This window comes from Mixophyes fleayi, chromosome 9, assembly GCF_038048845.1.
Source record: "Mixophyes fleayi isolate aMixFle1 chromosome 9, aMixFle1.hap1, whole genome shotgun sequence".
Classification (NCBI taxonomy): Eukaryota; Metazoa; Chordata; class Amphibia; order Anura; family Limnodynastidae; genus Mixophyes; species Mixophyes fleayi.
This window is the reverse complement of record NC_134410.1, coordinates 46,184,764-46,211,472: the sequence shown is the minus strand read 5'-3', so window position 1 is coordinate 46,211,472 and position 26,709 is coordinate 46,184,764. Positions and strand designations below refer to the sequence as shown.

The window sequence follows — 26,709 nt, the reverse complement described above, 5'->3', positions numbered from 1 at the left end:
ATACTATTCAGTATATACATACATGCACACACACATACATACTGTACATAAACACACACTTGGCAAATACCAGTAACTTAATTTTCATAGTAACATATTAACATAGTTGATAAGGTTAAAAAAAGACACCAGTCCATCAAGTTCAACCTATTTTGGATCTCCTGCGATCCTAAAAACCTTATTGAATTCTGTCGGACATGAGGATTAACCTGACTGGTTGACAGGGGCGGGCTTGACGAGGGGGGCAGCGGGCACCCGGGCCGCTCAGTCTAACGGCTGTTCGGGCCGGCCGCCTTCCCCCACCCCCCCCCGTGGATGCAATAATTTCTTAATATTACCGGCGGCCGCATCGCGTGCCATGTGATGAGGCCGCCTGTGCGCCCCCCCGGGCTGAAACCTGCCAGCCTGCGCCTGCTGGTTGATGATCGCAATCTGTAGTAATTGGTCAACTGCACTGCTTAAGCCAAAGTGGTCATTCAGCCTTATCGTATAGCTGCATCTATTTGTGTATGGGCAGCATTAAAAACCTGTCTATTTATTTTTGCTATTATCCAAATATGTATGTGGCTATGCAGATATTATCTAAGAAAATGTCAGCATTTTGTACAGTTCTGAATCACACTAAAACTGGGTACACACTGATGGCAGTATCATGCAGATCGCACAATAAACTACAGTTTGGTCAGATATTGCAAAAATGTGTATGGTCCCACAATCATGTTTTATTGTATCGATGCACATTGTAGTGTTTTTTTGTTTTTTTTAAAAGTTTCTAAAAACCACAATCAACGATGGAACGATGCCAGGGAAATTCTGAAGTGTGTATGCACTCGTGACCAGCAGTGTAGGCAGATATCTATAGAGTGTACAGAGTTTTCAGCAGATGGTTATGAGAGATGAAGAGCACAGATCTGAAGGTAAATTGTGTAGGTGTGTACACATGAATCTTCATGATCATCAGGACTTTCAGCATACTTACCAACTTTTTAAAGTTGGTCTGTGCGGGAGATCCAGGAGGGCGTGCGGGGCGGGGCTAAACGAATTGAGTTATTTACTCCCCATGAGGCAAAAGAGTTATTTTACCATGGGGTGCTGGTCAAAATTATGCGTTTCCAGGGGAATTGCATCATGGAGGCTTGAAATCTGCCCACTTCACTAGGAAGTGGGCAGATGCGGGACAATGCCCTGCTCTCACGGGAGTCCAGGAGACCTACCCGGATTTCGGGAGTTTCTTGGACATTCCATGAGAGTAGGCAAGTATGACTTTCAGTCATCGGTAAAATCGTTACAGAAATTACATCTGAAGTAAAATGCGATAGTGTGTACCCAGTTTTATTTTATACTATACATATTAACTGTAAATGATAAATCTATGTACTCTATACTATGACAGATGCTTAATCACATAATATACAATATATTTATCATGTTCAATTTACTTGATACATGTAACCTATTCAGTACAGCTGAATATTTTCAAGAGTTGTAGTTTGAATGTAACAGATAAAAAGTATTAATAATTATTTTTCTATTCCAAAATTCTAGAGCGTCATTTCCTTCCCTCACTTTCCCCAGCAAATAGCTCTGCAATGCTGTTTTCTTAAAGAAAAACAGATTTGTTTCCTCAGTGTGTTTTCCGGGTTGTACTGAATGTGAAGTTTCCTGTGTTTGTCACAGAGACACATACTTCCAGTTCTAACCATGGGCTGACACACACACAGACAACAATTCGATATGATACCAGAATAATTTTCCTGCAAAGAAGCATAAAAGAAAAAAAAGCCCAAAAACTTTTTTGCGCTCTGGAAAGCAGAAGAGAGATGGCAAAAATGCAAACTACTAAGAGCCTGGACTATATCGACTTAGCATCTTTGAGAGTAAGTTAATGATTATTGCTATTTTTAGATGGAATGTCTTGCTCGGTGGTCTAAAGCTGGCAATTAAAGTAAATTAAATTTGGGTACGGATATGATGCTTAAGCATTTTGCATTGACAGTGATGCAAGGCAGCAGATTATCCATGACCACAAGGGTTAACAAGGAACTGATGCCTGTGGGAACTCCAAGTGTGACTCGCTAGCTTGTGAAGTTCTTATCGCATGCAGACAATAAAGCTTAGATTATAGGCTTCTGCAAGTTATACTTGATTTTTTAAATGTATTTTCTGTATTCATGTGTCAGGCAGATTTTGGATTGGTATTGTAGTGTTAAATTAGAGCCCGCATGCTAAGAAATGGACTGGCTGGATAACATATCATCACGGCTGGGATACTCTGCCTTCTAAACCTAATGCAGATTTCCTGTTTGCAGAGAACTGGGTTAAAACTTCACAGTAGTTAGTAGGTAATGCAAAGGATCGCAAGTCATCCAAGCTGTACATAATGTACAGGTCAGCACAGTGGTTAGCATTGGTGCCTCACAGCGCCGGAGCATCGAGTTATGTCATGGCGTTTGTTTGTGTATCCTTTGGGTCCTCTGGTTTATTCCTATGGTTCAAAGACATGCCAAGGAGGTCCAGTGGCTTCTGACCAAATTGGTCTTGGTGTTTGCTTGTGGTAGCGAAATTCAATTGTAAGCTTCACTGGGGCAGGGAGTTGTCTGATTGTACAGTGCTGTGGAATATGATGGTGCTATAAAAATAACATAGTTGTGGCTGTGTAACTAGACTGTATTTAGATAATGATTTAATATATGTTAGATATTACACAATCAGAAATGCTCCTATCAGCAGCCTTGTTTCTTTTGCTAAATTTCATAGATGTCAGATATACATAGTTGCCAAAACTTTAAAATAGTTTCCAGGAATATTTTGCTGCTGAACCAGTGCATCCAAGACTGTCACGAGTGATACAGTATCGCTGGACCCCGGAGCATTGCAATCGCTACTATATATCCTTAATTTTATTAGAATGCTTCTTTTTTTTTACATTTTTAAAATGCTCCTCGTCAATAAATATCAACTTATAACATGTAGAAAATGAGCGTAGATCATATGAATTGCAACTTAGAGGTAGGAAAAGAGGGATCGTGCAGCTGGTCGATATTGAAAAAATAGGGATATTTCAAGGGACATATCTCTAAAACCCAACGAGAATGTCCCTGGAAATTAGGGACAGTTGCCAACACGGATCCATTGTAAGACAACAGTAAAACCATTTTCATGCATTGGAGGCTTTTCAGCAATTAAGAGTTGTTCTAGTAAAATAAAATACTATTTATCAAGTTGTTTGCATTGTAAACAGGGGCAGGCTGGGCTGGGGGACAGGGGGGCATCTGCCCCATGGGCTGGTCCTATAGTGGGCTACCTTGGGCTGGGCCATTGAGCCACCTACATTTCCTTTCCTTTAAAATGTTCCTAATAGGCTGCTGAGTCTTGTCTTGCCCCCAGCACTAAAAATTACCAGCCCTCCCCTGATTGTAACGCCATGAACTAAAATGTGTAAACTGTTTTGCATAGTATCGTTGCATGTGACATATAGGACATAGTATCTTTGCATGTGACATATAGGACATAGTATCTTTGCATGTGACATATAGGACATAGTATCTTTGCATGTGACATATAGGACATAGTATCTTTGCATGTGACATATAGGACATAGTATCTTTGCATGTGACATATAGGACATAGTATCTTTGCATGTGACATATAGGACATAGTATATTTGCATGTGACATATAGGACATAGTATCTTTGCATGTGACATATAGGACATAGTATCTTTGCATGTGACATATAGGACATAGTATCTTTGCATGTGACATATAGGACATAGTATCTTTGCATGTGACATATAGGACATAGTATCTTTGCATGTGACATATAGGACATAGTATATTTGCATGTGACATATAGGACATAGTATCTTTGCATGTGACATATAGGACATAGTATCTTTGCATGTGACATATAGGACATAGTATCTTTGCATGTGACTTATAGGACATAGTATCTTTGCATGTGACATATAGGACATAGTATCTTTGCATGTGACATATAGGACATAGTATATTTGCATGTGACACACAGGACATAGCGGTTGAAAGAAAAAAACACAATGATTGTGATTTAATAGAAGTTGAAACTGAAAAATCCTGACTCTGAGATTTGGGATCATGGCTACACCCCTCCTAAACCTGCACTCACACACAGCCACTTACACGATAGTAGTGCTGCAATTTGACTTTTACTCTTTAATGATAAAGTGTAGTAGTTGTGAAATATGCATTTATTTCTTACATCATTTTCAGTTGTCACCACAGTCCACATTATAGCATTCATAACACTCTCCCCCTTTCAATTTCTAGTTACAAAGGTTACTAGGCCAATCAGCTAGTGTAAGAAGCAATAACAAATGGGCTTTACTAGAAGATAAGGGTCATTTACAAAGATGCTAAATGATGCCACGCAGTGCACCGAGTTGTGTGAATGTGCCCCTCTCCATGGTGTGCATACATAGTTGTACCCCACCTCTCCCCCTGCTTTTCACTAGTGTCTCTCTGTGCAGATGGTTTGCATGCCCATTTGAGAAACTGTAGGTCAAGATGACAATACCTCTTCTTCCTCTTCCTGAGGCTTCTCAAGAAGAGCAACAAAGGGCTTCTAAGAAGCAAAGATGGTAATTCACATAGTGGAAAAAATAAAAATGTCACATCAAGATCCAGCAAACTATCAAATTTGGACCCCACATTGTGATTGACTTTTATTGTCCTTATTAACCTGGTATTTATGCTCATAAGGGGACTTCCCCATATAAAGTGTGCCTGTTTGTTGAATGAATAGGCTGATTGTTAATCTCTGCTAGCTCCAAGAATTAGTAAATAGCCGGGTGTTTTGATGGTGTAAAAAGGCTTTGCATTTCTCTTCTAAGCCAGGGATGCCACTAATTGTACATTTCTGAGCTCATTTACATATATTTTTCAAGTACAACTGCACGTTCAGCAATGAACACCCCAATGCACCTAGCTCCACATCAAAATGACATTTATGACCTCAATTAGCATCAGAGGTACAACTGTGTATAGTTTAGCCCAATGATAGCATAGAGATGTAGCTTGTTAGCTATAAATGTGAAAGTTGCATTACATAATATAACGTAATACAGTGTCAAACGCCCAAAAAGTTTGACAGTGCTGATAAATGTTTGTCACATTTTCCATATAAACTGTAATTAAACCGGATCTTTAAACCAGGCTTCAGTTATCCGCAGTAGATACGCCTCCTAAGAAGCATATCTGGCATCAAAGCCTCATTAGGTCACATCTCCAGGGGCCTGATACACTTACATGTACATACCCTTACTATACTTAACTAATACGTGTCCACTCCAGTTCCCCCTCTCCAGGCCACAAATCTAATATACACACAACTCTAATACAGACACATTTTGGTGTGCATGTATAGTACAGAAATGCGTATTTTTTAAACCACAAATATTTTTGAGTGTGTGTAGATTATTAATTGAAATGCATTTATAAATAATATAAAGATATATGCATGCTCTGCATCCAATATTTGACATTAATCAGACAAAAGACCCCATCTTCCACTACTCACTTGAGTATGCTATTTAATGTTGTTCACATAAGGCTGCACCCAATACCCAGATATTGAGACATTGAAACCCACAGTCTCTGATCAAACCTATGACACCTAAATTTAGTTTTTGACCACATAAAGGTACTGTGGAATCTGCACCTTTTCCTTTTATCTTGTGAGTGCTAATTGTGATGTAAGAATAATCGCTAGCATTTTCTCTTGACAATCTCAGTCTTAATAGAGAAAAGGATTGAATTAAACACACAGATTGGTACATTTCCATAATTGTATTGCACAGATTGCTACAACATTTACTGTCTGTGCTGAAACAGTAGGTGAACCTCAGGGATAATCAGCTCTACTTGGGGGTAATCTGATGATGTTTCAATCAATGATATAAATATCCGACAAATTAAGAGGTCCTTTGCTATGAATAAAATAAAAATGTTTTTCGTTTGTCACATATTTACAGCAGCTAGATACCCGATAGCTGTAAATTGGAAGAAATCTACTTCTCCCATTTCTGCCCTTATTAATAATGTCTGCCAGATATATAAACTGGAACACATCACAGGCATATTTCCTGATTGGCCAAATCAATCTCTTCTGTCTGCAGAGCACAAACTGAGCACTTTAAGTCGTAAAGATTCCCCTCTCCTACTACTAATATATACCCAGCCTGGGAACTCAACCTCTTATTCTCATACGCTTCCTCCCCTCTTCCCTGCTTATCCCTATACTAAAATTCCCATACATCCCTTCTTTCCATTTACCAGTTTCATCTTTTCAATACTCAATGTATTAGAATCTTCCATATTCCCTTTCTGATTGATGATATTAGTTAAGTATAAGATATGTTTCAATTAAGGCTGATTCATTCTCATTTTATGTGTTGTTATGATGTCCCCCCCCCTTTCCGCCATGAATATTGTGTTCCACCCTGCTTGTTATGCTGGAAAAACGAATATAATAATATATTATTTTTTACAAAAGTTTAATCACTGTCAGAGTCTTACAGGACACACACAGAGGGACCTCATTTAAACTTAGGACCAAAGTCAGCTAAATGGCAGGGGGCAAATTTGTACATGGGCAAACCATATTGCCATTCAAGGAGTGCAAATGAAATTGTTTTGCATACAGGAACAATACTTTTAGCATCCACAAAGATTCTCAAGCAAAAGACAATCTGCTGATTTCTCTTACATTGTCAGTGTTTGCAAATCCACTATGAAGGGAAACATTGAAGAAGAATGTTCTGTATGGGAGGATACCAATGAGGAAACCACAGCTATCTAAAAATAGCATTTCCATGCTTCAAGTTTACTGAGGATCACCTAGACGCACCAACAGGCTGTTAGAATAATGTTTTGTGGAAAGATGAAAATAAAATTTTGGGCATAAAAGGAGAAATGTGGTGGTTGGACCCAGAAGATTGGTGCTGGGATTACCATGGTTGGGATCTTGGGGCCTGATTCATTAAGGATCTTAAATGAAAAGGATCCTTATTTCAGTCTCCTGGACAAAACCATGTTACATAGCAAGGGGTGCAAATTAGTATTCTGTTTTGCACATAAGTTAAATACTGCCTGTTTTTTCGTGTAGCACACAAATACTTGATAGCTTATTTGTACACTGAAATTTAAAGTTGATATTTGTGTGCTACATGAAAAAACAGTCAGTATTTAACTTATGTGCAAAACAGAACACTCATTTGCACCCCTTGCATTGTAACATGGTTTTGTCCAAGAGACTGAAATAAGGATCCTCTTCATTTAAGATCCTTAATGAATCAGGCCCTTGGTGCTCACAGTAATTCATGGAACACAAATATCTTATCTGTGCCAGCCAATCGTATAGCAGTATCTTAGGCTATTGGTCCATCATTAACAGTATGTCAGTGATGTAGGAATGACAATAGTCCATAAATAACAGGCAAATCTAAAGTCCTGAGCTCAACTCAAATGAAATGTTGCAGCATGTCCTGATGCAAACGATTCATGCAAGACAGCCCAAGCATGTGTGGGAGGAAACCGGAGCACCCGGAGAAAACCCACGCAATACAGTGATACTGTTCTGCAGTAACATACCTAAAAATCTCCAAAATGTTGTGCAAACTGAACAATAGAATAACAAGCATTTGTTTGACTTCAATGATGCTAATGGTGTCACCAGCTACTAAACCTAATAACAAAAAAGACAGTGAATGTTGATTAAATAAATATTATTTTTAATGGTCCGCAGACTTCCCACTGCACATGGTTATTATACATGCCAACAGGTACTGAACAACCAAGTCCAGCTTACTTGCGGGAAGTTATCACTTAGTTGGCAAAAAGTCCAGGTGTACAACAGAATCAGCTGAAGTGACTGACAAATGAATTTCAACAATATCAATATAAATAAACATACTTTGGCATGACTGCTAGGCTGCTATTTACCATTCTTTCATCGGTGCAACAAACAAAAGTGAAGAAAAGTAATGGTTGATAATTAGACTAAGAATATCATCATCATCATCATTTATTTATATAGCGCCACTAATTCCGCAGCGCTGTACAGAGAACTCATTCACATCAGTCCCTGCCCCATTGGAGCTTACAGTCTAAATTCCCTAATATAGACACACACTCACACACAGACAGACAGAGAGGGAGACAAACAGACAGAGAGGGAGGGAGACAAACAGACAGAGACTAGGGTCAATTTTTGATAGCAGCCAATTAACCTACCAGTATGTTTTTGGCGTGTGGGAGGAAACCGGAGCACCCGGAGGAAACCCACGCAAACACAGGGAGAACATTCAAACTCCACACAGATAAGGCAGAAGTGCTTACCACTAGGCCACTGTGCTGACTAAGAATATGTCAAAATGTTATATTAACTGAAGTTACCAAAACTGCCAATCAAATCCATGGGTTTATGTAACCAATACATAGATATCATGTGTCCTTTGAAGTTTTAAGTGATCTGTTTTCAATTCTTCCTCCTTGAGCTGTATCTATCCAGATTCAGTCGGATGTTTAAAGTCCTGTGATACATTCCTGCCAGTACTCACTCACAATGCTGGTCAGTGGCAAATGATTTTAGTTCCCACTGAATAAGATGTAAACAGATGTTAAAAAAGAATATAATACAGGTATCAGTTGTCCCTGAAAAACAGCAGCTACTGACCGCCTTTGCTTACATAATGGGATATTTTAAGTAGGACAGCCAGCTGTGTAATCTAAAACAAATAAGACTGGATTTGCTTTACTTTCAAAGGGATCATCTGGTGCAGGGTTCACCATGTGGATGAGGTTATTCAAATGATCAGTCAAATCACTTCAAATGTGCTTTGTTTTCAAGGGAATTACTGTGGTCTGCCAAACAACCAATATGACTAATTTGTGTATGTGAGCATAGCGTTCATCAACTGTGTCTTTAGAATAAGTGTCACTGAGTCCAGTAATATGTGTAATGGCAGAATATTGCAATATAACGTAATGTAAAGCCATGTACTTCATGTATAGATAGATAATTAAAATCATAGTGTAATTTAAAAGGCCTCATACTTATTGCAAAGGTCACAGGATATAGCATCATTGAGCCTGGGTTATAAAATTAGAAAATGTGCTGTTCACTATCATCATCATCTATTTATTTATATAGCGCCACTAGTTCTGCAGGTAGGAAATTATATGTAATACTAGAAACTAGGAATACAACTAATCCACATTGTTTAATATGAAATGCCACCTAAATGACAAATATATAACCAAATGCAAATAATAATTTGTATATCACAAGTCAGAGAGGCAAAGACTGATAAAACATTGTCTGGCTGTATCCATGGAACATAGTATCGCCTCAATGGGAGAGAGTAAATTAGCAGCGAAGTTACATAGGAACATCGCACAATGTTTCCGGTAATAATCTTTGCTCATTTCAGCAATGTTTTCTGTACTGTAGCAAATACACAAAATGCCAGGTTTCGGCTAATTGAATCTGCCCCTATGTGTGGTAGTGGGATTTATTTACTCTAAAAAAACAAACAAACAATAAACCTTACACACTTGCTCTAAATGTGATCAATTTCACACATGTGGAGCACATAGGACAATTTTCTACCACTCACCAACATCAGTTTATGCTGTGATTTAAAAAGACTACAAGTTCTGGTTAATGAATTAAAATCACAGTGCTATGTACAACAATGGATATATGTATATGGGAAAATGCTCTCCCTACTGTAAACTATAAAGCTATTAGAAGTCAACAAAGAGTTATGTAACCGTATAAAAGCTTAGGGTGGTTGTGTGAGTGTTTATATAATGTGATTTCTAATATTACATCATTACTAATGTATAATAACTTACAGTAGGGGATGTATTATACCTTCTGATGCACAGAATTGTATAAATACAGTAACATTACTTGTATATTAGATATGTAATGTGCCCTCCCAGTAGAAGCAGAACTATCCCATGGGTTCAGGAGCAGCAAGCAAAGAACCAAAAAGGCTCTATCATACTAAAGTAGTGAGTGCCGACTTCCTTCTGATGATAGTGTTGGCACTTAATTCCATTTTATCCATGATGAGGAGGGTGGATGTGTCAATACCTATCTGTGCAGAAGACTGTTGTCTATTACAGACATTATAGTGCTTCTTTGGAAGAGATAAGGATGTTGCAGTTAGCACCATGTTGCATTCATATCATCAAATTAAAAGGCAACAGCTTATTGACACTGACATTTAAATTTCAGATAAATATAAAATGCAAATACACTGATCTACTCCAAGGGGTTAGTGTTGAATGGTCATCTGTGGAAATAAGGCGCACACCTTTACAAAGGCTACCAAACCTGATCACTGTGAAATCTGTGTACAGTTTCAGCATTACTCTAACATTATAAAAAGGCGTCAAGAATACTATAAACGTATCAAGTTTGTTTCAGCTCATGAAATTTCTACAACATTATAGCCTACCTTAAAAACAGTTTAATAGGATGTAATACACTTTTGTTACTTTTATACTTTTTCTAGTGCCTGGGATGATCTATACTTTGACATGATGTGTTATGCACTTAAAAGCTCAATATGTGTTTTATTTCAATTTGCTAAGTACATAATTCTATATATAGACAATTTAATAACATCCCTTTGTGCAGGCTATGTGCAAACATGAGGCTGTATAAGTCACCATACAGCGGCGTCCTGACATCTCAGAATCCCTTAGCTGTTGTGTTTTGAGGAATAAGCGTAACTGGAGCTTTTTGGGAGATAAAAGGGGAATTATGAGACAAGGACAAACACAAGGTCTCACTGCTCGCAGTTTACCTAACTTGTACAAAAATATTACTCTCAGCAAGGTAAAGAGATGCACCAATAATTTAATGTCATTAGACAACTACAACGTAGAACAAAAAACTAGATTTTGTTATTATTACATTTTAAGCGCATAGGGCAATCTGATTTAAATGCACATGCAACAAAGCTTGCTAAGAACAATATAAAAGAAAGTGTACACTTCTAATACATACTGTAATGTGACTGGCAATTTACAATATATAATGTGGTATTGTTATGATCCCTGTTCAACAAGGAGTGGCAAAGAAGTGGGCTAGTGGTTTTCTACTTAAGCAATTCTTAAAAAGCAAAAAACAACTTAGCCTTTAGCCCTCTTCACTTTATACACTTAGACTAAACCAATTTATTACAGTTCATAGCATTGCTTAGCTACTTGCCACAAGTTTCCATGAAGGTAAATAGTAATTGCTAGAGATGTGCGCTGCCCCTCGTGTTTCAGTTTCGAAACTGGTGTCGGTTATAACCCAAATTCGTGTTTCAGCTTTGCTACCGGTTTTAATGAAAGGTTTTGTAACTTTGCCACCGTTGTATTTGCTTTCTCTGATTCAATTAAAAAAATAATAAACTAAATAGTGTTGATATCTCCCTTTCATTGCAAACCTCCTTTGCATGTTCAGACTTACTATTTCTGTAACTTAATAAATAAATGACGATACCAATGTAAATTTGACAAAAGGTCAAAGTTTTTATTTAAACAAAAACGGTGGCGGAGAGAGTAATACGAGTCAGCTAACAACTAATAACAAAAGCAAACCGTGTAATGTCAGATTGCCTTTACACCACTGGTGCCAGGATATAATCCTTTACAATGTTACGTCTTCCTAGTAACTGTCATAAGCTTTTAGATCTAGCAGGAGAGGTCTTCACCTATAGCAGCCGTCTTTCCTGTAGAGTTGGACGCACTCTCAGGTACTCAAATGCCCCCAGGACGTAACTTATTGTAGTAGAAGATTATGAGCAAGAACCAGTAGCACAGATATAAGAGAAATGGGGCCAAGAGCACTCCCCTCATGTCCACTAAAGAGTCAGCATAAACTTAATTACAGCCGCGAGTCCCGGGTGCCTGTCACTATCCAGGACGCAGCGTCAGTGTTAGGCGTCCCAGTTGCACTGGCATTAAATTCAGTACACCCCTTCTTGCGGACCTCCTCTGCTGCAAGTCTACTAATGACGCTGTCCATGGTTGTCCATTGTTGTCTTAGTGAAGGATTTTGTAAATCTGCCACCGGTGCATTTGCTTTTTCCAATTAAATTCTAAAAATAATTAACCATACTTTGCGATTCTCTAGCTCTATCACATAGCATAAATCATCATTCATCATATCTCCATCTATACATGTATTCTTTGCCAGATCCAAAATCTGCCCTATTTCTCAGAATGTGGACTTTCAATTACATTGTCAAGACATGTTTTGGGCAATTAAATCTGCATTAATGTAAGTATTAAACATTCTTGCATGCGTTGGAAGGGCAAATATTGGCCTATCTGAACTGTCTCTCACATATTTCTTACATGTCACTAAGAGAACAAGTTGCAAGGCAGTCCCCGCTACAAGTCTCGGGCAGTCCCCTTTACTTTGGGTTGGATGAAATTTCCACCGGGTGGAACAATTTTTCAGCCCTCCCACCCCATAAATATATACGAGTCCCCGAGTTTGATTCAGAAGGGCAGCATTATGGCATAGACCATATAAGTAAAACAAGGTATTGAAAGCCATACTCTTGGCAACAGATGAATACTCTGGCAGTATATTGTGTGCCTAATCTTTGGATTTTTCTAGCAGTGGTCCAGGCCACATTCATATCTCAGCATCCTCATTTATTTATATAGCAACAGCAAATTAGATAGAATTGAATAGATTGAAAAATGGAAAAGATTAGAAAATATAGCATTTTTTCGGGGTGTGCTGCTGCGTGCTGACCCTCACAAACAGCCTTATTTAAATATAGATTTCACTGAATGACCCTTCCAAAATATAAAGGTATTGAAAAATAGAAATGATTAGAATATATAGATTTTTTGTGGGGGCCCAGCTGCATGCTGACCCTCAAAAACAGCCTTCTTTAAATATAGATTTCACTGAATGACCCTTCCAAAATAGACAAGTATTGAAAAATAGAAAAGATTAAAATATAATAATATATATACTTTTTTGGGGGTGTGAAACTGCTGCTGAATCTCACATGCAAATACCCAGTTTTTTCAAAATGATTTTAGTTGTCACTGCCCCACACAAGATTGCTTTAACTAGAAAAACTTTTAAGTTTGAAAGAAAGAAATCTGTTGGTATTTTGGATTCTGCTGCTTACAGTCTGACAGCAAAAGTGCACTGTTTTTCTCAAAGAAATAAATATTCTAGTTAGTTCAGAATGATATCTATCTAACTTAATCTGTATATACTCTTTAGTACTAATATATATATATATATATATATGCAATGCATTAACAACAACCAGTAGCCACTAGTCTATGTAAATTGTATTTAAGGTTGAAATTGATCAGCAAACTATTTTAGCTGACTATCCTCTACAGAACTGCTTTACAATAATGACAGGATTCTATTTGTATACTATGTCCCCGATTCACCCTGAATGGTATTTTATCAGCAGAGCACCGTAGCTAACCTCCTCCCTACACGCTGTCTCTTCTAAAATGGCACTGAAGAAAAAGAGAGAGAAGTAGATACTTAGAGCGTGCATTTTGCAAATACAAAATTACCGGAAATGACTATTCGCCTTATTTCGAGATCCAAGTTTGGCGGGAGAAACTGAGTCACAACTCGATTTCACTTGGATCTCCAATGTTGGATTTCGTTGGATTTCAAGGACTCCAAACCGCTCATCTCTAGTTACTGCTATGAAATGCTGTCACAACAGAATGCTCACTAGAGTTAGTTAGCACCACTGGCACCTGCAATGTAAACTCAAGGATATGAATATCAAAAAGAAAAGTACTTTACATTCTATATTCATCTTGCCCTAAAACACATTAGAGTTATAAAAAAAAAGTCCTTAGAATAACTGATGGAACAAAATACACTGAGAGATTCAGGTACTGATACAGCGAGGTGGAGATTAAATCTGCTGCTGTTACCGTGAAATACATTTCTAGTTATTTTGCAAACAAATTGATTAATATACCAATTCCCCAAATCCTCTCAATGGTAGCCAGTTAATGAATGCTTAAGCTTTTAAACAGCTTCTTATAAGCCTTATAAATATAACTGTCTCTTCTTCTCTATAGGACCCTGCAGGAATCTTTGAGCTGGTTGAAGTTGTTGGAAATGGGACATATGGACAAGTATACAAGGTTTGAATGCTTTTGTTTTTAATCTCCAGACTGTTAATCTAAGGTATTTGCTTACAGTCATGAATGTCAGAATCACTGTGCTATAGTACAGATTACTATTACAGTTGTATTGTGTGCCCACGTGCAGCTCTACCCAATATTTTAGGTTTGCAGTTGATATCTGTAATGAATACTCTGTGATAATTGGAAATGATAGGGAATACATACATCTTTTGTTTAACCTTTTACTAAAGACTTAAAAAAACTATTTTCAGCCTAAGTTACTTTCTTATCATGTCCAACATATAGCAAAGAATGAACCTCAACGTGCCTCACCAGAAAGTGCAGGAATACACAGACTAATAAATTGTATTCATTGCCAGGTTGTATCCCACTTTATTGGAAGAACATCTGGCTGTAAGAGGGATTTATGTCAATACATAGGTTCAACTCTTTCAGGTTACAGTCTGAGCTAAATCAATGTTCATAAGAATGCCGCCTATCAATGTACTGGAAAATAGTGACATCGATGGCGACAACACTTACCCCGACATTTTGACAGCGAAATTTGGAACCCTGACATTCTCTTAATATCGATTGTTTAAAAAAAAAAAATACTTTTAATCATTGCGACTATTTAAGAAGCTGCCCGCACAGAATTATGTTACTTTGAACGCTGGCAATATTATTATATTTCATAAGGGTGCAATGGAAGGAGGCTGCACTATACAATGTTGTTAAGAAAACTTCTGTAATATACAGGTGCCACCTCCTTCCATTGCACCCTTAAAACCAACAATAAAACTGCTGGCGTTCAAAGTCACTTGATTCAGTGCTGGCGGCTTATTAAATAATCGCAATGATTGCAAGTCATTTATTTAAACAATCGATATTAAGAGCATGTCGGGGTTCCGAGATTCGCTGTCAAGATGTCGTGGTAAGTGTTGTAACGGTACTCATGATCGCTGTTACATACCCAAATCAATGGCATGGATCACTGAGCCAGAATGCACGCACATGTGATAGGTCACATGAATATGGCATAGTTACCTACTCTCCCTGAATGACCTGGAGACTCCTGAATTTGCCAGACTCCCAGGAGAGCAGGGCAACCTCCCAGATTTTGCCCATTCATTAGTTAAGTGGCAGGGGCGGGACTTAGGACCAGGCGCGGGCTGGCAGACGTCAGCCCGGGGGGGACACGCTGCACAGGCGGGTCATTGATGACGCGGCCGCATCACATTTATCGCCGGTTTTTGCCTCCGGGTGCGCCGTAACAGCTGTAATTCTGAGCGGCCTGGGGGGCCGATGCCCCCCGGCCCAGCCCGCCCCTGCTTAGGACGCAATTCACGCCTCACCCCCGCCATAACAGGCCAGAAATTATTATGTCCGTCTAGGGGCGGGGCTAAGTGACATTATTAAGCAGTTTTATTTACGTTACAATTAAATTAAATCTTTTTACAATCTCCATGACCAGAGTTTTATTTATAAGCTTTGCAGATGGCTTCAGTGTTATGACACCATTTCTTGTTTTTCATATTTATTTTCACCCATTTAAACTTAAAAACCTATTAAAGGGTCACACCTTCTGAAGTGGGTGGGCACTGAAGAATACTATCAATAGCAAGGCAAAAGGAATTCAAATGTCAACTTTCTTTTTTACCTCAAACCAGTGGGATCTTTAGGAACTGCATTTTAGGAAAATAGTTTACCAGGGAATATGATGCTTGGTTAGCATAGAATATTCATCATATAAATTATTGTTATGACTAATGACAACATGAGATAATAATGGTTCAATTCACACATCACCTTTAAAATCAAACTTATTTCACTGTAAGGGGGAAATTTAATTACAGTAGTAACGGTATTGATTCGCATTATTACCGTTGGTACGGTAATTGATGCGCATTATTGCTGTTACTATGGTAATGTTGGTCATTTCAATGCCGATTTTTGCTCACAGCTTCCTGAGCCGCAAGCAGAAATCTGTGTTAAAATTACTGTGCTAGAACAACGCAGGGAATTACATTTATACCTATAAATGGACAGATACTAAATGTTTACAAGTTGTATAAAATGTATTGTAGGAAACATTATTTACAGAATACACGTGAAGTACTTGCAGCCTATGTGCACGCACCCCCGTGCTAAAACATTGTACATACTTCATTATTTACTCAAACTTTATGAAGCTACATTGAAGATAAAGAATCTGCTACACATTACAGTGTTACTGCCGTTAACAATGTTGCAAAAAATGAAAGCTTCAGATGATACAAATGATTTAGTATAGGAATAAATAAAACTATACACTCTATCACCTATGATAAAGTATACTTTCTGGATATCAAAATAATCAGATCATAGGAGTTGTTTAGCTTTCTTTACAAGGCCAGCCTTGACAGCAGAAAGAAAACGAGCAGGAAAAATGGAATGAAAAGAAATGATAGAAGATACTTAAGTTAGACAAATGGAACCATTAAGTTCCTCTGGGCATAAATGTAAGACAAATGTGTGTCAGATACCATCTTGTGCTGCTCCATAACTTCGCTATGGTGGCCAAAAATAGCTTTAAAAGGCAAATGCGATCTGACTGTGGTTAAAGATCATTAATTCCTGAAAACATACACTAAAATCAGCTTTAAATGAGCTTCACTTCTTCTAATCAGCTAGTAAGCTATGGTTTTACGGTTTGCCAATCCTCAACAAAGACTCACTTGCATTGTAATGTAAAGTAGGACAGCTTAATAGAGGGCTTTTTGGGGTTTATTTTTAGCGTCAAGTGAGAACATTTATTGGAGCTGAGAAAGGGATATAAATTCCAACAGAATAAGTGGCTACACTTTTGTTTTATCAAATATGTATTATGTAATATGTATTATTTAAGTAAAGTATCAGCTGATGCCCAGATCCCAAACTTTTTTAAAAAAAGAGTTACCAACTAATATGTAGACAGGGTGCTGTGCAATGTTCGATGGTCAGTAATTATGCGCCATTTTCATACATTTTATACAGTGTTTTCCTTTCACTCTCTGAGTTGTAATAAAGGAGAAACATTTTATATTTTGTAATTATTTAAATACGAATCTTTTTAAAGCTCCTTATGAGTAAGACAGATTTTCAGATGGGCGAATACTCATAAATGTTTGTCTATTATGTGAAACCACGTGGAAACATAATAGGCAGTAAAGAGAGATCAGCGTACACATCTCCATCTGTAAGTATTATATCTAAAAGGCATTTATGCAAGTGAAATCATCAAAACCTTCTCTAGGGGTATCCAGGTCTGGGTTAAGGGTTGCCACTTGATTTTGTGAAAAAAAGGCTTGATTTGACAACTCTACCAGAAGGTCAATGGATCAAAAATGGAGGTGATCCTTAAGACACAACTCACATGGTGTGATCCTGAATTGTCAACTTAGACACTGCAGGGAACAGAGAGAGAATTTAAGCATAAACAGCCTTACAACTCTAAAGGTTTCCACACATGGATCTTTTCATTTGAGATCCTCTATGTGCCACTCTCAAACAAGGTATAATTGTAAGATCTTTTCATATATGATTGCATCAGAAGAAGCCCAGTAGGCACCTTAAGCTTTAAACTTTAGTTTAATTTTAAATAGAAAAGTAGTACAAAAATGTTATAAAAAATTAAAATAACTGATTCAAATCTCAGAGTTAATAGTACAGTGCTTTGGTCTTTCTGCACTTTCTATCCTTCAGCAAAACGTCTTTCCATTCATTTATTCAATCAAATGTTGTTCAATGTATCAAAATATATATATTTTTTTATATCATTCTTTAACTTTTTTTGTTGTGTTCACTTGGAAAAGAAGAACAAATGATTAGGGTGTGAGTGAGCCAATAAATAAGCAGACATTAAACCATTTCAAACTGTACACAAGAGACACTAAACTTCGCTGGGCTCCAGGTCTTATTTCTGCAGGTTTATGAAAGTGCAACATTCCCAATTGTCCACCTAGATCATTCATAGGTGCAGACACCCACATCCCAGGTTTCTGAACAGGCATCTGAAAACCAGTTTGTGTCTATATTTACCTAGCTGTGGTTCCAACTGAAAAGGCGCATAATGGAATGAGTGAAACTGTCACTTAAAAGTCCTTCCTACCACCACCTTTATTATATTAATCTTCTCCACGTTGTCATAGAAACTGCACAGTTTAACCTTATTTCTGTTTTATCAGCGAAGGGACATTAACACTGTCCTTATTATGTGTTACTGCATTGGTTAAAATGCACCTAGAAATGCACTTTCCTGTAAAAGTATAGTTTCCTGTTCATCCAGAATGACTGGGAAGCTCCTGGATTAGGACGAGACCATCTGGAATCACTGGTGAGCAGGCAATCCCCCCAGAAAAGAGATTATTCTTACCTTGTTGTATGCTAAAGCAAATTCCATCATCATACCCTGAGTGAGCATAGAGTGGAGGGGATGATGCACATAGTGCCATCATAGGCTTTATCCTGCCCACTTCTCAGGAATGGTTTACTCACTTCCACTTTGTCTTTTGATAGCTCGCAAGATGTATGAAAAGTAGACAACTAGGACTAAAAGTGCAACTGGGAGTTGTAAAAAACAAACCATCGAAAGCATAAGATGACAACTTACAACTGGGAACTCCATAAGTACCCATAAAATGCAAGTCCTTTTGCGGGGAAGAATATGCTGTGTTGACTCCCAGCAAAACATGGATTACCCCTTAGATTCACCTTATCACGTTTTATGTCTTATACCACAAAACAAAGTCTCATTTTGGCATGTGTGTCTCCTCTAACCCACACTCAGCTGGGATCCTCCTCGCAGTGCTTCAATCAGAAGCTCCAAAATGTTACACCACTGGAGACACTTACATATTTTACTATAAATCCATTATCTCCCTGTAACAATGGACACATTTGTGCAAAATAAAATAGGCACATCACACAGCATAATTTGTACTGTGCTTCTGCACATTCATGCAACAATGAAAAAGGATAAATGTATTAATCAAACTACAATTGCTCAATCAATAATACAGCAACTAAGTGACTAAGAGTGACGGGAAGCTTGAAGAAACAGGAACAGAAGTATATTATAATTATCTGTGTAGACATGAATCAGCTAAAAATATTTCATAAGTAAACGACCCTTAAACTTATAAACTCAAACATTTATTTAAAATAGACAGAAAATACAGAAGTAATTCAGAAAATATAGAATAGTCAGAAGTATAGAAATGTTTCAATGCTTATTGCAAAATAGTTTAGTGAATTATTTAAATAAAATATTTAGCAGTTTGTCATTTAATTGGTCATTTTGTGCCACACTTAACAAATCCACTAAACAAATACTCATCAGTGGTTAGTATTTGTTATTACAATTCTCATAGCGGGGAATTCAATTGGCCGCTTACTTGAAAAACTAACGCGGCCTGCGCACTATTACGGTTATTACGATAGTGTTTAATGCTGGCTTTAAGGGAGCTGCGAGCAGAAAGCCGGGTTAAACATAGCGTAATAACGGTTAACGGTAATAGCTTTAACGCGGCGGTACTTCGGGGGGCAATTGAATTCCCCCCATAGACTGTGGCTTTCCATGGCTCCACTGATCAGTGCTTACATTATGGCAAGAGAACTCTGTATTAATTGTTACACAGGTGTGGTGCTTCATTATAGAACATAATAGAACATGTCTGTGAACAACAGTGTGGTCTGGTATAACCTACATACCTGCCACCAGTCCAGATTTTCCGGAACAGACTAAATATGCAGCATCCAAAAGGTGTATGATTTGCCAGAATAGGGCCGCTGCTTAGCCCACAATGGTCGTGATTTGGTGAATGGCGGGGGTGAGGTTGTTTATTATTCTGGTATGAACCTTGATTATGACAGACTTGAGAATGTAACAGAGTAGATCATTTGTGTACAGTGGTACAAAGGAGGGGCAATTGAGCAGGCAACATTTTACTTGTTTGAGTGCTCCTATTGTATTTATGTTTTAGGTAAGTGAAATCCACATCAAAGTAACTTTGGAGTGATAACAGCTAGAGCCACCCTGTAGGGAATCTATTTAATAGGAAAGCATTTACCAATCAGAACCACAGAATGTACTTAGGGATGTAGATGTAGCCAATCACAACACAAAAGGCAATTGCAATTGAAAAACAAAACAAAACAGTACGAACTATATCTACACAATAAAACAAAAGCCATACATTCATCTACATATATATTGTACAGCAAAGTTCCTGGAATTTAGATTCAGGTTTTGGTTAAACAGTTTTAAATGGCTGATCAGGATTAAGAAAGTAAACTACAAGCATAGTATATGTATGTATGACAACCCAGGGAGTTTTATCACTTGACATATTTTAATCTGCCTTAATTTCTTGGGCATTGTTTCCAGCTTTTGCTTGTAGGTGTAGATCTAACTTGCTTGTAAATAATAATTACCCTTAATTATCTATCTCCTTTATCCATCTAATCTATCTAGTTACATACTGGGAATGGCACATAAAAACTTCACAATACATCTTATAAAAGGCAATGTTCTGTATTCTTTGTATAATACAACCCAGAATGTTTTGTAGGAAAGTGCCACAGGTGCAATTAAACTGAACATTAAGACCAGAGGTCATAGGGACTAGTCGTAGTCTTACACTAAGCTGAAGATTGTTCTACAAGGTTATGAATATAGCCATTGGTTGAACTGTGAATTTGGAGATGCTGATATGGAATTTGAAGTTGAAAGACAAGCGGCCTGGGGTCTGCTAAGGCCCCCAGAAGCTTTAGGAATGTTGATAGTGTGAAACTAAGTTTGGATGGTTTTTAAACACCATGTAGTATAATAAAACAGGAAAATATTAAATGATACAAGGCTGTCCACCCAGTCTCCACCACCTCCCCCCCCCTCATTCTCCTATGTTAATGAACCATTCCTTAATGTCTCCTGTGTTCCCACATATATCTAGCAAGGTAAAACCAAAGAGAGGGGAATACTCTGATTGCACCAATTTGCCCAGCACTGTTATAATGAAAATACAGAAATATAAAACAATGACATTTATGATACATGAAGCAAACCTTAAACATAATGATGGGCTTATTATGAAATGACCACTGTATAAATAATGTCAAATCTTTAATTTATCATAATAATTGCAGGCATGTCTACAGCAAAGTAGGCATCAAAATAAAATGTTAATGTTAGGATGTGTGCTGATATTCGCCACACACTGCCCATCCTACATCTCATATAGTTGTACTTCTACCTCTGATCTTACACATGTATAACTTACAAATGTTTGCCTGATGCATAATAAACACTATATATCACCCTGGAGGTTGTGTGATCCTAGCACAGTATGCGGTCGAAGGCTAGACATTCATTTGATCGACATTCAGAAAGTTGACAACATTAGGTGGTCAATTAATATGTTGACAGTATTATTAGATCAACAATTCAAATATAGACAGTAATATAAGGTTAGGGATACTATGTTAAGGATAGGGTTAGGGATATTATTGTCGACATAATAATGCTATCTACAGTTGAAATGTCTACCTAATAATACGGTCTACAGTTCAGTTGTTGACCTAACAATACTGTCAATGTTATTACTGTTGACTTTCCAACCCTGTCTATATTATGGTGTTGATCGTGTAACTGTTGAACCTATGTATCACACCCATATTTGCTTGCACCAGTCACTTACACAGCAGCAAAGTCCAAAAAATGTAAATAGCATATGATGCTACTCACACCAATGAAGCAATATCAGGATAAATCCTTGAAAGGCTCCTCAAAGGAATAGAAAATATATACAATAGTGTGATATTGTTATATAATAGAGCCACAAGGCAACTGTCAATTTAACAAGCACATGGAGATATTGATGAATCAGCATATAAATGAACAATCTTTTCTTAGAGCTCCTTTTTTTTTTCATAGAAGCATGTAACACAACATACAAGGAAAAGTAGAAAGAAATTCTCTCATGTAGTATGTTTTAAACAAAATTACATTTTAATGTCTTGTACATAAAAATTAAAAGGAGTAAAAAACAATATACAAAGGTGTTTTCAGACTCCTACCAGATAGCAAACCACATGTAAATCAACAACCCTTCAGGGAACCTTTCAGTGTACAAGAGATGATTGGTAATAGAAAACAATAACTTGCAAGTTCAAACCTCTTAAAGAACAATATTTCTCAAAACTAAAAATTTAATTTTCTGTGCTACATCCACTGTAAAAGAAGATTTTTTAACTGGGTCCTGGTATTTAGTTACCTGACAGGCCCTCAATGTCTTGGCACAGGCCTGCAACTACTCAGTTTGCTCCTCCACACTCATAACAGTCTGTTGTATGTCGCCAACACGCTGCCTATCTGAAAAAGGAACTCAGGAGCGAGGAAAGTCCTATGCACGCAAGATGTTAGGGTACCCTAATGATACCATCAGCAGCAGGAACTGGTTTTACTTAGGTGTTACTCCAAAACCGAAAATTCAGTTACCCAATTATCCTTTAGGATCTATTTTGGTATGTGAATATCCATATGTGAGTGTTCACAACTTGTACTTTAGGTTTGAAAGCTTACAGACTAAACTATACCACTCAAAAAAAGAAAGTGGCATTTTTCAAAATTTGCCAATAAAACATCCCAGTAGTATAAATCTTACTTTCTGTTCCAATTGTCAGTTCCATTGATTTCAATGCTAAAGAATATTATAACTTCACATAAACCTTATTTATTTTCATTTGTCCACTTAGATTTCATAGCGATGTTAAAGATTTCATGGTAATCACAGCACGTTTACCATGTAAGAGGTCATGTTCTAAATCACATTAGGAATCGTGAGGCTAGATTAAACGTTCTCCGCTCACAGTGTGAGGTGGAGCTCTCAAAGCTGCAATTGACTGGAGAGCCTCAGGTGATTGTCTGACAGCTACATTTAAAAAACAAACCATTACTACAATCCTTAGTGAGATCATGAAAATAAAAAATCCTTCAGTGGGAAAGCATTAGATTATAGTAAAAGTAATCCTTTTTTTATGCCTGATAACATGCAATTACATAAAGAAATTGCTGTTCAACAGTAAGACTATAATATTCAAGAACATTTTAAAATATAAAATAAGCCCCTTATGTAACATCTACATATACAGTAAAGGTAATTTACACACCGTAATTTACTCATTTGTGCAAGTGCACTTACTTGCCCGCCAAATGCATTTCAAGGTGCAGAAGCTTTGGAAACACATTCGTAAAACCAGAATGAGAGTCATTTAGCAGGTTTGTGATCTCTCTGGAAAACATGCGTGAGAACAGTAAATTGACACATCCGACTCAATCTCCAGGATCTCAAATGTATTGGAGTACTCATCTGCTTTTGCGGGAAGAAAAAGATTGGCCATGTGAAAGTTTTTTATACACCCTTTATCTCATTTTAATAATCCCACAAAATTAAATACCTAATCCACACTTAGCAAGAAACTGCAATGTCTCAGTCTTTCAATTCATTCTCTTCCTGATACAAATGATCGCAAAACAAAATTCCGAGTGAGACCTCCCATACCACAATAAGCACAATTGTCAATATTCTTAATATATTAAACCAAATCAATTATCGTTACCTTTTTTCTTTTTTTTTTTTTCTAAATCCATAAGCAAATGATATAGACGGATGTAATTTTTATTTTTTTGTTTTTTTTCCCCAAGGACTTGAAGTATTGTAAGAAATTCAGTACATTCATTTCTTACAACATAAATGCTATCCCTCTGAAGCTGTGTGTATATGCTGTTTGCTATGTAAATGTTGTTATCAGGGAACTAAGTCAGGTAACAGCCTGTGTCAGTGATGCAGTGTTTAGGTTTCTCAGCCAGTAACTCAGACATTTTTAAACATGTCTGCTTTAAGTGACAGCAAAACAAAATCTAGAAACCTAGTCCCTATTTAGGGCTCAACCTCATTGCCTCACCCTTCTCTATCAAGTGGGCAGCTAGGCCTTTTTACTATTTATTTATATAGCGCCAGCAAATTCCGTAGCACTTTGCAATTGGGAACAAACATTAATAAGACAATACTGGGTAATATATACAGACAAAGAGGTAAGAAAACCCTGCTCGAAAGCTTACAATCTATAGGACAATGGGAGTTAGAAACACAAGGGCATGTGCTATATCATATTGCACAATGGACCAGCCAGACTGCAAAGGTAAAAGTACTGAGTGGGCTATGTGTATTGCAATGTTGGTCAGAAGGTTGTTGTCTTGCGTTAGCAGTGTAGAGGATGGTAATAGGGTAATCTAGGGAAATTAAGATGATGGTTGAGGAATATCATAACCTTGTCTGAAGAGGTGGGTTTTCAGTGAACGCTTGAAGGTTTGAAGACTAGAAAAAAGTCTTACTGTGCGTGGGAGGGAATTCCACAAAGTAGGTGCAGCCCGGAAAAAATCCTGTAACCGAGAATGGGAGGATGTGATGAGAGTGGAGGAGAGACTTAGATCTTGTGCAGAACGGAGGTGTCGAGTAGGGAGATATTTTGAGTCTCTTCTAGGCCTTTCTCTGAAAAGTCTTTTCTCAGGCTTCCTGCTTCCCGCAGGACTCATAATGACTTACTGTGGGCCATCTGTCTCGGCTCCCCAGTAAGCATTTCTCTGGGATAGACCCCTGATCTGTCTCCAACTGGTCTTCCACCTGCAGGTCTGTACTGGGCTGCAGATAGATGTAATCATACTACTTTTCAATCTTGTGGGGGAGGATCCGAGTCTCCAGTTGCCAACTAGAACCACCTAGCTTATTACCACCACAACATATACATGTCTCTGATATGAATTTGAACCTGCTGTAAGTGCAGAATATGTCACCGCCAACCTTACAAACTCTGTTTTCATTTTTACACGTTTTTTACTTTTAATGTGTGCTTGTTTTTTTAACTCCAAATATACTGAAAACATTAAATGATAAGTCCATATTTGTGCACCCATGTCCTATGCCTAATTATTGTATACCAGACTATCTAACAATTAACTTACCTGCAGACACTTCCTTGTTGGGGGGGTCAGGCATATGCAAACAACCACTGCCACACCATCTGGGTGACTTCAGCAAGATGGTGGCTAGTCTGTGGAAAAGGTAAGTACTGGAGACTGATATATAATTATTATTACAGTCATTGATTTTAAGCCTCCACGGTCTTCCACAGAACATAGACAGTGAGGAAAACAGAGTACACATGAAACAGGGACATACACAGTAGACAAAATAAGTGCAGACAAGTAAGGAGGGCCCGGCTAATAAGAGCTTACAATTTAGTGTGAAAAGGGCAGAGCTGAAACAAGAGGCTTATTGTGGCTCAGAGTGGAGATTTGGACCCTTATGTACCAGTGTGAGTAGTACAGGTGGGAGTAGGGGCGGCAAAGTAAAAAGGTGGAATTTTAGAGAGCATTTAAAAAAAAAGATGGTTGGGGGAGTGTCTGAACAACTGAAGTAGGGAATTACACAGCTGGCTAGAAGTACAAGAAACATCTTCTAGATGGAAGTGAGAGGTGGATATCACAGAGGTGGTGAATTTAAAGGGGCATGATCTTAGAGGGCACGAGAAACTATTTTGAGATGAGGTATTGAAAGTATTTTGAAATGTATGAAAAAGTGCTGTTCTTGAGGGCTTTGTAGATGAGGGGGGAGTAATTTGAATTAAATTCTGGAAAATATGGAGTCAGTGTACAGATTTGCTGATTGATGCGGTAAATTCACAGTGGTTAGAAAAGACGACTAGTCTTGCCATGGCTTGACTAATCCATGCCATGGCATGGCATTTAGGATGGACTGAAGCGGGAAAATAAGGGTCATGGGAATATTAAGGAAAGGGTACGATAACACTAATTGAAACAGAAGATGAGTGAATGGCTAAGAATTTTGCTTGCATCTTGACAAAGAAAAGGATGCATTCTAGCAATATTTAGAAAGTGAAGGTGGAAGGACTGTGAAAGATAAGATGGAATGAATAAAGCAGAAGTCAGAATCGAGGGTGATATCAAGCAGATGGCTTAGGGAGACTGAGGAAACTGTAGTGCTTTCGATTCTGAGGAAGGTTTGAGAGGAGGTGGAGACTCTGGCACGAGGGAAGATGATAAGCTCTGTTTTGGACATGTTGTGCTTTAGATAGAATTGGTAAAGCCATGTGAAAACAGCATAGAGGCAGTTGGTGACAGGAAGTAGAACATAGAGTTTAGAGTTCAGGGGAGAAAAGGTAGATTTGGGTGTCATCATCATAGAGAAGAAGGCAATGGTGTTAAGAGCAGCAGAGAGGTCCACGGTTATTAGTATGGAGATGTGACCCTTAGACTTCCTTTAAGTAGATCATATTTTCGTGAGGGCAGTCTCAGTGGATATTGGGGGTAGAAGCAGAGTTGAAAATTGAGAAGGGAGTGAGAGGAGAGAACATGAGTTAGGCTGTTGTATACCAGCTGCTCAAGTAGTTTGGAAGCAAAGTGGAGGAGAGAAATAGGGCAGCAGTTGGAGAT

The 26,709-nt window shown here is 37.8% G+C and overlaps 1 protein-coding gene across 2 annotated transcripts in view; it reads left to right on the top strand.

Annotated features, from left to right (window-relative positions):
• The first annotated feature begins 1,628 nt into the window (after window positions 1–1,628).
• NRK (Nik related kinase) overlaps window positions 1,629–26,709 on the top strand; it is a 184,988-nt gene continuing 159,907 nt past the window's right edge. For both annotated transcript variants that reach the window (XM_075184270.1, XM_075184269.1), the window contains exons 1-2: window positions 1,629–1,877; window positions 14,133–14,198. In XM_075184270.1, coding sequence (XP_075040371.1) covers window positions 1,821–1,877; window positions 14,133–14,198 — 123 coding nt within the window. In that variant the 5' untranslated portion in view covers window positions 1,629–1,820. The remainder of the gene's footprint in view (window positions 1,878–14,132; window positions 14,199–26,709) is intronic.